At 40.0% G+C, this 14,227-nt stretch overlaps 1 protein-coding gene across 21 annotated transcripts in view; it reads left to right on the top strand.

The window, feature by feature from the left end:
* Positions 1-14,227, top strand: part of LOC109548674 (zinc finger protein 525-like) — a 72,669-nt gene that overhangs the window by 13,930 nt on the left and 44,512 nt on the right. For 12 of the 21 annotated variants that reach the window (XR_012328235.1, XR_012328237.1, XR_012328239.1 and 9 more), the window contains exons 2-4: positions 324-414; positions 548-775; positions 4,751-4,874. Coding sequence is in view for 4 of the 21 variants with exons in the window: in XM_073796714.1 (XP_073652815.1) it covers positions 324-414; positions 4,751-4,874 (215 nt within the window). In the remaining 17 variants the exon portion in view is untranslated. The other 9 variants (XR_004523192.2, XR_012328225.1, XM_073796714.1 and 6 more) reach the window with 3 other exon arrangements.

The following is a 14,227-nucleotide window of genomic DNA, read 5'->3' as shown; positions in this document are numbered from 1 at the left end:
CTGAGGGTGAGGGCTCTGCTCTGCGTGGGGATGGATCAGGGCTGGTCTGTGACCTGCAGGGGATCGTCGGGTCCCGCTGAGGTGCCCGCTGCTGCTGGGTACGTTAGGGCCTCACCAGGAGGGGAGCCTGATCTGAAGAAAGGGTGGGGAAACTCCTGTGTAGGTCTCTGTGTGGGAGTTACTGTCCTGAGCCCCTCCTGGGACAGTGGGTAGCAGAGGACCGTCTGTTCCACATGCTGAGGGCTTCCCTGTGTGTGTGGTGGTGACTCAGGAAGGGGGTGTGTTGATTCTAAGCATTAAACAGCCTGTTTTCAACTTTCAAGGTCAACCTCTAAAGACTCAACGTTGTCTGAGGAGGAAGCCCGGAAGAGGAGGGAGAGGAAAGAAAAGGAGTCAGAAATGGCTCTTTCTCAGGTAAAGTCGTATTCTCAGTTGTTTCTTCTGTCTGTCCTTCCTGAAATGCCCTTCTTTGGACTCGCTAATCTCTGACTCTGAAGTATCCTGCCTGACACCTGTACGTTCATACTCACCCGGGTCTTTCCCTCAGGGCCTGTCATCTCCACTTAGATCCTATCTCCCCATGACTCAGTGACCTGGAACTTGTGAGGAGTCCCCACTAGGCAGGGATTCACATCCATGGATTGGAGACATGGTGTCAGTGCTACTGGGCAGCAAGGATTTCTTAGGGCGCCATAAGGATGCACTGTCTGCTCTCTGTAAACCGGGATAAAGAAGCTGCACATGGAAGTGATGGGATTAATATGCACAATACCTGGTAAGTGCTAGAAAAGAGACCAGTAAGTAGAAATTTGCTCTGACTTTTTCTAATGCAGTTGAATTTAAATGAGTGAGTCACTGACTTCAAAATCTTCATGATTGAGAATGGAATGGAAAGTTCAGGAACATCAGTGATAGAGGGTGTTTTATTCCATCACTGATTTTAGAAATTCTTTAAATCACTTGCATCACCTCCGTTCTTTAGAGGTTTTCTTTTCACTGTGTTGATTGCCTCCTCTGACACAAAGAAGTTTCTGCGTTTGATGCAGGTAAGGTTCCAGTTTCATTCTTTTGCTGGTAGATACCTGGTTTCCCAGCACCATTTGTTAGACTGTCCTTTCCCCTTATTGTAGTCTTGGTACCCTTGTCAATACATTTTAAGGGACTTCCCTGGTGGCACAGTGGTTAAGAATCCACCTGCCAATACAGGGGACACAGGTTCGAGCCCTGGTCCAGGAAGATCCCACATGCTGCGGAGCAACTAAGCCTGTGCGCCACAATTAATGGGCCTGCACTCTAGAGCCTGCAAGCCACAGTTGCTGAGCCTGTGTGCCACAATTACTGGGCCTGTGTGCCTAGAGCCCGTGCTCCGCAACAAGAGAAGCCACCACAATGAGAAGCTCGTGCACCGCAACGAAGAGTAGCCCCTGCTTCCCACACCTAGAGAAAGCCCGTGTGCAACAAAGACCCAACACAGCCAAAAATAAATAAATTTTATATATATATATATATATTTAAATACACTTTACATATATTCCAAGAATTATTTCTGAGTTAATCTGTTCCATTGGTTTTAAGTATCTGTGTTTATGCCAATACCACACCATCTTTTTTTTTTTTTTTTGGTCAAGCCTCGCTGCTTGTAGGATCTTAGTTCCCCGACCAGGGATGGAACCCAGGCCCTCCGCAGTGAGAGTGAGTCCTAACCACTGAACCGCCAGATGAGTCCCAATACCACACCATTCTTGATTACTTTGTTTGTACTATGTTTTGAAATCTAAAGAAGGGTGGCCTCCATCTTCTTTTTCAAGAATATTTTGGCTATTTGGGGGTCCCTTGAGATTCCCTATCAGTTTTACCATGTTTTCTTCTATCTCTGCAAAAATTGCCATTGGAATTTTGATAGGGATTCCACTGAATCTATAAAACATTTAGGATTTTCTGGGTATTTTAAGTCTTCCAGTCCATGAGTATAGGATGTCTATTTATTTGTATCATCTTAGATTTCTTTTAGCAACATTTAGTAGTTTTCAGTGTGCAAGTCTTTTACCTCCTTGGCTAATCTGTTCCTAAGTATTTAATTCTTTTTGATGCTATAGAAATAGGATTGTTTTCTAATTTTCATTTGACTTTGTGCATTGTGTATAGAAGTACAACTGATTTTTGCATGTTGTCATATGCTGCAACTTTTCTAAAATTGTTTTTTGATGTAGCAGTTTTCTTGTGGAATCTTTACAGTTTTATAAACCATCATCTACTAAAAAAGATAATTTTACTTTTTTGATTTTTTTTTTCTTTTTTTTTTTGGTCTAATTACTCTGGCTAAGGCTTTCAGTACTTTTTTGGACGGTAGCGCAGAGAGTGCATCCTTGACTCCTTCCTGATCTGAGAGGGAAAGCTTTCACTCTTTCACCATTGAGCATGTGTTGATCACTGTGTTCTTTTCATATATGGCATTTCTTATGTTGAGTTACTATTCCTAGTTTGTTGAGGTTTTTATCCTGAAAGGTTGTTGAATTTTGTCAAATGCTTTTTTCTGCAGTTGAGATGATCATGGGTTGATTTATTCTGTTAATGTGGTGCACTGCATTAATTGATTTCTGTATGTTGAATCATCCTTGCCTTATAAATTCCACTTGGTCATGATGTAAAATTGTTTTAATTTGCTGTGAATTTGGTTTGCTAGTATTTTGTTAATGATATTCTTATCAGTGTTCATCGGGGATATTAGTTTGTAGTTTTCCTTCCTTCTTGTGTTTTTCTCTGAGTTTGGTATCAGAATCATGCCAGCTCCATAGAACAAGTTTGCCAGTGTTCCTTCTTCAACTCTTCAGAAGATCTTTATTAGGATATGAGGTAATTCTTCCGTAAATATTTGGTAAAATTCTGCAGTTAAGCCATCTGATCCTAGGTTTTTCTTTGAAGTTTTTGATTACTGCTTGAATCTCTTCAGTTATATTTCTGTTCAGACTTTTTCTCAGTGATTAGGGCTTAGTAGGTTATATGTTTCTGAGAATTTTCCTCTATCTTCTATATTATGTAATTTTTTGGCCTATTATTGTATATCGTACTCACTTATAATCCTGTAAAAAATTTCTGTGACATCAGTTGCAATCTCTCCCCTCTTATATCTGTTTTTAGTTATTTGAATCTTGTTTTTTTCATAGTGTAGCTAAAAGTTTGTAAATTTTGTCAAAACACCAACTCTTGGTTTGTTAGTTTATATATTTCTATTTTCTATTTCATTTATCTGTGGTCTCATCTTTCTGATTTACCTCTTCTTCTAAATTTGGGTTTAGTTTTTTTCTTCTTTTTCTGTTTCCTTTAGGTGTAAAAATAGATTTCTGATTTGAGATCTTTTCTTTATTATAAGCATTTTTCAGTGTAGCTTTCACTGTATCTTATAAATTTTGGTATGTTTTATTTTTATTTTCTTCCAGATATTTTAAAAATTCCTTTGTGATTTCTTCTTTGGCCCATTGGTTTTTGGCTTTTTTCCCCACATTTTTGGTGGTTTTTTTCCCCCGTCTGCTTATTTGTATTTTCATTTAATTGTGGTTAGATAAGATACTTTTATGACCTCAGTCTTCTTAAATTTAAGATTTAGTTTGTGCCCCAGCATGTGGTCTGTTATGGAGAATGTCCCATGGATAGTTGGGAAGAATGTCTTTTCTGCTGTTGTTGGGTGGTTGTGATGTGTACGTGTCTGTTACGTCCAGTCAGTCTGTAGTGTTATTGATGTCCTCTGTTTCCTTATTGATCTTCTGTATGGTTCCGTCCATAAATAAAACTGGGGTCTTATAATGTCATACTATTACTGTGCTGCTGTCCATTTCTCTCTTCATTTCTGTTAATTTTTACTTCACATCTTTGGGAGCTCTGTTAGATGTGTGTGTGTGTGTGTGTGTGTATTTATAATTGTTGAATCTTCTTATTGAATCGACCATTTTTAATTATATAATATCCTTTGTCCCTTGTGTCAGTTTTTGTTTTTAGTTTGTCTCACATTATGTAGCCACCTTTACTCTCTGTAGGATAGAATATCTTCTTCCATCCTTTTAGCCTATACGTGTCCTTAGATTTGTGAATTGTAGCAGTTCCAATTCTTTGACGCTCTTTAGCTTCAATTCCAGATCCCAGCCACCTGAGTTCAGCTGTTTGCTGTGTCATTTCTTATCTGTTGACCTGAGTCGAGTTTCTCAGAGTGTCTCTGACCGTTTCCTCCTCTGTACGATGGGAACACATCTTTCTCTAATGAGCTATTCTGTTGATAACAAGTTAATACATGTGACATTTAGAGTACTGCTTATCATATAGGAAGTACTCAGACCCTTTTAGTCATTGCGATTGTTATTGATCATAATTTAAGATTCTGACCTTTCTTTAAATCCACTCTGGACTTTGTCATCTCTGAAAACACCACTCATAATGTAGCTCATCTAGGTATTGAATATCTCAGTGTGTAGAACATAATATCTGTATAGACAGTCTGGTGTTCAGTTTTATTTGTGTGTATTCCATGTATTGTCGACAAACATGAAAAAATCCACATTGTTTGGAAGATATCGTACTCTCTTACATAAAACATAAGATGTTAAAATTAGAGACACATAATTTGCTCCAAATACCTTTACATAGCTTTGCCATTTACATATTTCAACCAGATTGATTGTTACACCTGTCTCCCCTTCTCACGTTGTGTAAAAATAAGGACTCTCCTCATGGCCCCTTGGTGAAATGTGTTTCATTTCAGGCACCGTTGACCTTCAAGGATGTGGCCATAGAATTCACTCAGGAGTGGGAACGCCTGGACCCTGCTCAGAGGGCCTTGTACAGGGACGTGATGGAGGAGACCTCCAGGAACCTGCTCTCTGTGGGTGAGGATAACTTCCCTCCCTCTAGAAGTTGGGATCCGCTCTTGGATATCTTTGCATTTTTCCTGTGTGCCTCTTGGGAGCCCCTGTTTTGCTTGACTGATCTGAAATCCCTGTTGACTTGGACATGAAATGCTTCAGGATGTGCAGTGTCAGTAGTTTAAACTGTCCTTTTCTTCAGGTGATCTGCCCATTTCATGATACGTCGAGGGTTGTTCCAGAGCTTGAGTATTTATAAAGCACAATGGGAAACTTTTAAAATACCCAATTTCCTGTGTTTTCTACCCCTGTGCTTTAGATTCAGTAGTTCTAGGAAGAGAGCTAGGTGTCTGCGTATTACACTGTTCCCTCTGCGTTCAAAAGGAGGCGGTGGATGAATTTGTGAAATGCTTTTGCAGACCCACCTGTAATGTCTTTACTATCCAGCTGAACAAAGAGCTGGGATTCTGGAAGAGCCACAGCACTTCACATTTCTTATTTCTAATAAGCAGGAATTTCTTTTTCTGATCTGAGTATTATCTCCATCTTGAAGCAAGAGAATGAGCCCTGGACTGTCAAGAGTGACATGAAAGTATCAGTAAACCTAACGAGTGGGAAAGTAGCAGAAGTGTGAACACAGGTCAGATGTCAGAAGGGCATTGGGAAACTCTCCCATTGTTGGGAGAGTTCTCTGGGAAAACAAAAGTTTATTTCTTGTGAACTTTCAGAGGAAATTTTTCTCTGCAACTTATCACTCTGTGCTTCAACGTGTGAAATTTACCCCTTCACCTTCCAGTGGTGCTGCAGCTGCAACGAAGATAAAGTCAGTCTTTATATCTTGATCCACAGCACTTTGTTATATGCCTTCTGTGAACTCGGTCTTTCTTGACTTTAAGAAGCATGAGGCGGGCTGTTTTAAAGGGGTCTCTTGCCCCTTCATCTCTCCTTCGGGTCTTGATTCCACTGGATGCTCAGTTCTTAGTCTGTAGAGATAAAAGTTGATGCCTCCAGAGTCCAAGCCTTGAACCTATGTCAGTTTAATCCCAATTTGATGTTCTGAGAAGATGTAATCAACAGATAGTAACAGATAGTGAACACTGGCTGTACATTAATTCCGTCTGGACCTCATAACCTACATGGAGCTGTCTGAAGCCCTGTCTGCTTAGTTAGATTTCCCAGCCATTTCTTCCATCCTGCTTTTGCCGCATACTTCAGTGATGCGAGTGGCGGCCAGGTTGACTGAACCTTACGTAATTGTTACTTAGGAAAACGGTAAGGACCATGGACAGACATCCTCTCTTTGATCCCCAGTCCTACAAGAGGAGCATATGTGAACCTTTTCAGGCTCTTAGCTTGGCGTCTGTGGGTAGAGAACATGGTCCCATCTCAAGATCCTATCATATCTGACCCCCGTATCTTATAGTTTTTTCTCTATTGGAGTGCTCTTCCTAGTTGGGTAATGTAGACACTTCCTGATTTCATATGTTCTTTAAGTTTGCTTGATTTGACTCTAAAACTTGCTTCTGAAATAGATATTCCTAGGGTCTGAAATTTTGTCCAGTTTTTTTACTGTGATAATCCACTTTTAGTTAGTGGACAACTTCTGGTGGACTCTGTGGAGTGGGTTTATTGGCAACAGAAAGTTTTTATGGAGAGTACTTTCCCTCATATGTTGCAGTATTCTCTAGCTGCATACAAAATCACCACTTGAAGCTGCTTACTGGAGTGGACAGCATGTTCTACAATGTGAGGTAGAAAGTATCATGAGAGCCTAACTGATAAGTCTTTCCAGGTTTTTATTCTGGTTGAGGAGTGTCACAGAAGCATGTCTCAAGGGCACTGTGACAATGTTGCTTGCACATACTAATGACCATCCTTTATGAACTTCAGTAAATGGTATAGGAATTTCTCCTACGAATAACATTGCCCAGGTTCTCGTCCTCATATCTGTGAGGCTGTTGACTAAACTGTTGTTCACGCTACATATTTTGTCACCTGTGTGTGCCTTTATTCATTCTACCTCAACACCTAATTTTGAAGCATGTTAATAAAAGCTTATGAACTGGTGTGATACCTTCAATGATAAGCTATAGTTCGTTTTGTTTAAGGCACTGCTACTTTCATTTTGTACATTTCTGTGCATTATGTATGGTCTTGATTTTTGTTTATTTAGTCATCAGCTCTGTATTTTTTATATTAGTGTTGAAGATTGAATTGGGGAAAGGCCCCCTGCCGTGGTGGAACTGGTGATCAGACCCTTTTAGAGGTCTTTATGTATTCTCAATTTTTACCTATACTCAGTTATATCATTTGCAAATATTTCCTCCCATTTCATAGTGTCTTTTCACTTGATTGAGTGTGCTTTGATGAACAAGTTTAGGATTTTGATGTAGTCCAGTTTATCTGTTTTTACTTTGTGGCCTGTGCTCTTGCTGTTATGTCCAATTAATCATTGCTGGATCCAGTGTCAACAAGTTTTCCCCTGTATTTACTTCTAGGACTTTCACACGTTCAGGTCCTGTGTTAGGTCTTTGATCCATTAGTTTTTGTATATTGTGTAAGATCACGGTCCTACTGCATTCTTTGCATATGGATATTTAGTTTCCTCAACATCTTTTGTTTTTTAATTCACTCTACAAATTATTTATTTGTTCATTTGCTTGTTTATTCTATTGAATTATACTTAATTTACAATAGTGTTAGTTTCAGGCATACAGCAGAGTGACTCAGTTTTATATTTATATATATACAGATACATACATATACACACACACTTTTTCAGGTTATTTTCCATTATAGGTTTTTATGAGATATTGAATATACTTCCCTGTGCTATATGGTAAATCTTTGTTTTTTATCTATTTTATATATAGTAGTATATATATGTTGAACTATCCTTGTGTATCTGTTAATCTCATACTCCTAATTTATCCTTCCCCCTCTTTCCTGTTTGGTATCCGTAAGTTTGTTTTCTATATCTGTGAGTCTGTTTGTTTTGTAAATAAGTTCATTTGTATCATTTTTTAGATTCACATATAAGTAATATAATGTTTGTCTGACTTCATTTAGTATGATAATCCCTAGGTCCATCCATGTTTCTGCAAATGGCAATATTTCATTCTTTTTTATGGCTGAGTAATATTCCACCATATCCATTCATCTGTCAGCGGACATGTACATTGCTTCCATGTCTTGGCTGTTGTAAATATCGCTGCTATGAACATTGGCATGTATGTATCCTTTTTGAATTAGAGTTTTCATCTTTTCCAGATATATTCCCGGGGGTGGGATTTCAGGATCATGTGGTAACTCTATTTTTAGTTTTTTAAGGAACCTCCATACTGTTTTCCATAGTAGCTGCATTAACTTACATTCCCATCAACAGTGTAGGAGCATTCCCTTTTCTCCACACCCTCTCCAGCATTTGTTACTTGTAGACTTTTTAATGATGGTCATTATGACCAGTGTGAGGTGGTACCTCGTTGTAGGTTTGATTTGCATTTCTCTAGTAATTAGTGATTCTGAGCATCTTTTCATGTGCGTATTGGCCATTTGTATGTCTTCAGAGAAATGTCTATTTAGGTCTTCTACCCAACTTTATTTTTTATTTTTTTTTCTGTGGTATGCGGGCCTCTCACTGTTGTGGCCTCTCCTGTTGCGGAGCACAGGCTCCGGATGCGCAGGCTCAGCGGCCATGGCTCACGGGCCCAGCTGCTCTGCGGCATGTGGGATCTTCCCGGACCGGGGCACGAACCCGCGTCCCCTGCATCGGCAGGCGGACTCTCAACCACTGTGCCACCAGGGAAGCCCCTCTTGTTTTGTTTTTTTTTAATTACAGATTCTATTTCATTTCTAGTGATCAGTCTGTTCAAATTATGTTTCTTCTTTATTCAATTTTGGGAGGCTGTATGTTTCTAGAAATTTGTATGTTTTTCCTAGGTTGTTGATTTTGTTGGCATATCTTCATAGAATTGTCTTATGAATTTTTGTATTTCTGTGGAATCAGGTGTTATTTCTCTTTCATTTCTTCTTTTGTTTGTTTGGGTCCTCTCTTGTTATTGATAAGGCTGGTCAGAAGTTTGTCAATTTTTATCTATTCAAAAAAACAGCAATTGTTTTTATTAATTTTTCTCTATTTTGTTATCACTGTGTTTTATTTCCTTTCTGATCTTTATTATTTTCTTCCTTCTGCTGACTAGGTTTTGTTCTTCTTTTTCTAATTCTTCTAGGTGATAGTTTAGGTTGTTTGAGATTTTTCTTCTTTTTTGAATTAGGCCTCTATCACTGAAATTCCCTCTTAGGATTGTTTTTGCTGCATTCCATAGATTTCTTTTTTTATGGTTGTGTTTTCATTGTCATTTGTCTCAACATATTTTCTGATTTCCTCTTTGCTTTAATCGTTGATGCATTGGTTTTTTAGTAGCATGTTTAGTCTGCATGTAATCGTTTTCTTATTTCTCTTTCTGTGATTAATTTCTAGTTTCATGCTGTTGTGGTCAGAAAAGATGCTTGAAATAATTTCTATCCATTTAAGTTTGTTGAGATTTATTTTTTGTCCTTGTATGTGTTGTATTGTAGAGAATATTCCATCTGCGCTTGAAAAAGAATGTGTATTCTGGGTGTTTTGGATGTAATATCCTGTAGATATCAATTAAGCCTAACTGTTCTATTGTGTCATTTAGGATCTCTGTTGCCTTATTGTTTTTCTGTCTGGAAGATCTGTCCATTAATATTAGTGGGGTATTAAAGCATCTTATTATTATTGTATTCCCTTCGATTCCTCCCTTTATACCTGTATTTGTTTTATGTATTTAGGTGCTCCTATATTGGGTGCGTATACGTTAATAAGTGTAATGTCCTCTTCTTGTAGTGATCCTTTTATCATGGTATAGTGTCCTTGTCTTTTTTTATGGCCTTTGTTTTAAAGTTTATTTTGTCTGATATGAGTATTGCTACCCCCACTTTCTTGTGATTTCCATTTGTGTGAACTATCTTTTTCCATCCCCTCACTTTCAATCTGTATGTGTTATTTGCCCTAAAGTGGGTCTCTTATAGGCAGCATATTGTAGGTTCTTGTTTTATTTTGTGATCTGCCACTATGTGTCTTTTGACTGGAGAATTTAGTCCATTGACATTTGAAGTAATTCTTGATAAGTATGTACTTACTGCCACTTTAAACCTTGTTTTCCAGTTGACATTGTATTTCTTCCGTGTTCCTTTTGTCTTTTTGGTTTTACTTTTGTGGTTTGATAGTTTTCTTTTGCATTATGCTTGAGTTCCTTTCTTTTTGGTTTCTGTGACTCTTTTGTATGTTTTTGATTTGTGGTTATCCTGGTTTTCAAGGATGTTAACCCTCACATTTTGTGATTTTGATGTCCTATTTTACATCTTCATGTTTATCCTTTTGCTGTTTGTTGTAGTTATAATTGCTTTCATAAAATTTTTTTGATTGTTTTTTAATCTGTGAATTGGCTCATTTATGTGATTTTCAATCCTTTTGTATATTTGCCTTTTGTATTGTGATTTTTCCCTTTCCTATAGATTCTTCTTTTCTATTTAGAGAAGATCTTTTCAATATTTCTGTTAGGGTGGGTTTAGGATTGCTGTATTTTTTTAGTTTTTGCTTGAAAAATTCTTTACCTCTTCTATTCTAAATGATAATCTTGCTGGGTAGAGTATTCTAGGTTGCAGGTTTGTCCTTTTCAGGACTTTGAATATATCTTGGCACTATCTTCTGGTCTGCAAGAGTTTCTGTAGAGAAGTCAGCTGATAGCCTTATGGGGGTTCCCTTGTAACTGACTTTGTTTTTCTCTTGCTGCCTTTAGAATCCTCTCTTTAACTTTTGCCATTTTAATATGTCTTGGTGTAGATCTCTCAGCTCTTCTCATTGTGTGATTTCTGTTACACTGTCTTCCAGATCACTTATTTGTTCTTCTGCCTTATTTAGTCTCCTTATTCATTACCTTTAGTTCGGTTTTTATCTTGGCGATTGAGTTTTCTAGTTTTGTTTGGCTCCTCTTTATGTTTTCTAGTTCCTTGCTACAGTGATTTGCATTTCTATTTGATAGTCTTTCTTAATACCTTCAGCATTTTTATTACCTCCTTTGTGTACTTGGGGCTTATAGACTGAAGAGGTCTGTTTATTTTTTGTTGTTTCAGATTTATCTTCTTCTTTTAATTGGAAGTATTCCTCTGCTTTTTCATTTTATTTATATTTCTCTGTGAATTCAGGAGCAACAGTTACCTACTGTTGAAGGGCTGCTTTTATGTGGGAGCATCCCTGAATAGGCTGTGTGTGTGAGTCCAGAATTTTTGGTGCAAGGGCTCTTTTGGTATGGACGCTTGCCACATCTTTCGTCAGGGTGTGCTGGCCATTGTCCTCTTTATTTATTTATTTTTTTGCGGTACGCGGGCCTCTCACTGCTGTGGCCTCTCCCGTTGCGGAGCACAGGCTCTGGAGACGCAGGCTCAGTGGCCATCGCTCATGGGCCCAGCCGCTCCGTGGCATGTGGGATCCTTCTGGACCAGGGCACAAACCCGTGTCCCCTGCGTCGGCAGGTGGACTCTCAACCACTGCGCCACGAGGGAAGCCCCCATTGTCCTCTTGATAGGTGGTATGTTTGTTGTGGTGGTGACCAAAGCCTGCAGTGGATGTTTGGCAGGGCCTCTTCTTTGCTCGGTGATTGTAACAGCCCTGTAGTTGAAGTACTGGTTGGGGTAGAAGCCTCCAGGTCCAATTCTAAGCTGTGCCATGAGGTAGGCAGGATTTGATCACCCTGCTGGGAAAGGAGCTATGATGTGTTCTTCCCCAGTAGCCCTCCACTGGGACGTGTGACTCTGTGACACCGCCTGCTACCCGGTGTGTGTGCGCCAACAGAGTCCACGGTTGCTGGTGCTGCCCCCAGACCCACCTCCACTGCAGGAGCACTGGTAATAGGCTCAGATTCAGCCCAACTCCACGTGTGTGAGCCCACAAAGTCCACTGCTGCTGGTGCCATTCCCCAACTCAACCCTGCTGCCAGAGTACCAATAATCGGGTCAGACGCCCCTCCAGTGACACGTGTGCGCTCCCCAAACCTGCCACCCATGCGCACTCCCAAAGCCTGCGACGGCCAGAGCTGTGCCCCCCTGAGCACCCTGACAATGAGGCTGCTACAGCAGACCCACGCCCCTCTCTTTGTGCATTGATAGTGGGCTCCTATTGCAGACCTGCACTCTGTCCTGCACACAGCCCCAGCTGTGGCCCAGACCACGCTCCAGGACCTTTGGGCCATCTCTGCACAGCAAAACCGAATTCTCTCCCCGAGTATGTCGCCGAGGCCTGAGTTTCAGCACCCAGTTGCTGTGCACACTAGGAGGCACACATCTCGGGCTGGGAAGTGCAGCAGCATGGCAAGGACTGGCTGTGCTGCTCTCTCCCTACCCTACTGGCCACAAGCCAGCTCCTGCACTCTCCTCTCTGGCGTCGAAAGCTCCCCTCCCTGTCCTGGCGGACCTCTCAGCCAGTCGAGGAGTTTCCCGGGGTGTGGGAACCTTTCTTCCTTCCCAGCTCCCTCCCAGGGGTGCAGGTCCCATCCCGACTCCTTTCTTCCCCCTTTTGTCCTAACCGGTTAAGTGGGGATCTTTCTTGCAGTTTTCGTTGTATGAGATCTTCTGCCAGCTTTCAGTAAGTGTTCTGTGAGACTTGTTCCACGTGGAGATGTATTTTTGGTGTATCTGTGGGAGAAGAGGAGCTCCACATCCTTCTACTCCACCATCTTGGTCTCCTCTCAGCATAGTTCAGTAGACTGCCCTTCCCCCACTGAGTGGTACTGACACCCTGTGGAACATCATTTGACCGTATACACAAGTTTATTTCTGACATCTTTATTCTGTTCCACAGGTCTGTCTTCATGCCAGTACTGTGCCACTTTGATTAGTTGAGCTTTGTGATAATTTTGAAATAATTGTGTGACCTCCAACTTTGTTATTTTCAAACTTGTTTTTGCTCTGAGGGTCTTGAGATTGCATATGAATCTTAGGATGGATTTATGTATTTCTTCAAGCAATGCTGTTGGGATTTTGCTAAGAATTGTGTTGAATCTGTTGATCATTTTGGGTAGTACTGACATCTTGACAGTACTGCCTACCAACCCATGAACTCGGGATATATTTGCAGTTACTGGTATCTTTTCTAATATTTTTCAGCAGTGTTTTTAGGTTATAGTGTAAAAATGTTTTCCTCCTTGGATAAGGTTATACCTACATATTTTATTTTTCTAATTTTTCTGAATCCATTCATTAGTTCCAGCAGGATTTTTTTTCTGTGGAATCTTCAGTTTTTTCTACACATTAGATCATGTAGGTTGTAAACAGAAAAAATTCTTCTTCCCTTTTCTATTCGGATACCTTCTATCTATATTTCTGCCTCTGTGTCCTTGCTAGGACTTTCAGTAATGTTTTTAGAAATAGTGAAAGTAGGTATCCTTCTCTTGTGCCTGATCTTAGAGGAAAAGCTTTAAGTCATTCCCCCTCAAGTGTGATGGTAGCTGTGGGCTGTTAATATATGGCCTTTATTATGTTGAGGTTTTTTTTTCTTTTTTTTGCGGTACGCGGGCCTCTCACTGTTGTGGCCTCTCCCGTTGCGGAGCACAGGCTCCAGATGTGCAGGCTCAGCGGCCATGGCTCACGGGCCCAGCTGCTCCGCGGCATGTGGAATCCTCCCAGACTGGGGCACGAACCCGTGTCCCCTGCATCGGCAGGCGGACTCTCAACCACTGTGCCACCAGGGAAGCCTGAGGTAGTATTTTTTTTATTTCTAGTTTACCGAGTGTTTTTACCATGAAATGCTTGTCAAATGCTTTTCAGTAGAAATGATCATGTAGTTTTTTTCCCGTCATTCTGTTAATGTGCTGTTTTACATCAAAAGATTTTCATATGTTGAACCATCCTTATATTTCAAAAATATATCCCTATTAGTCACAGTATATAATCCTTTTAATGTGCTGTTGGTTTCAGTTTACTATTATTTTATTGATGATTTTTGCATCATTATTCATTAGAGATTGTAGCCTCTGGTTTTCTTGTAGTGTCTTTGTCTGGCTTTGTTATTGACGTAACTCTGGCCTCATAGAGGGAGTTTAGAACTGTTCCCTTTCCTTCAGTTGTTTTGAAGAGTGAAAGCAAGATTGCTCTTAATTGTTTTTAAATGTTGAGAAGAATTCTGCAGTGAAGCTATTTCTTTGTTGTATGGTTTTCGATTAGTGATTTCAATCTCCTTAATAGGAATAGGTCTGTTCACATTTTTTTATTTATTCATGGGTCAGTCTTGAGAGGTTATATTTTCTAGGAGAGTATCCATTTCTTCTGGGTTATCCAACATTTAGGTATAGAATAGT

This window comes from Tursiops truncatus, chromosome 19 (genome assembly GCF_011762595.2).
Source record: "Tursiops truncatus isolate mTurTru1 chromosome 19, mTurTru1.mat.Y, whole genome shotgun sequence".
NCBI classification, from domain to species: domain Eukaryota; kingdom Metazoa; phylum Chordata; class Mammalia; order Artiodactyla; family Delphinidae; genus Tursiops; species Tursiops truncatus.
This window is presented reverse-complemented; position numbering and strand designations above follow the sequence as displayed.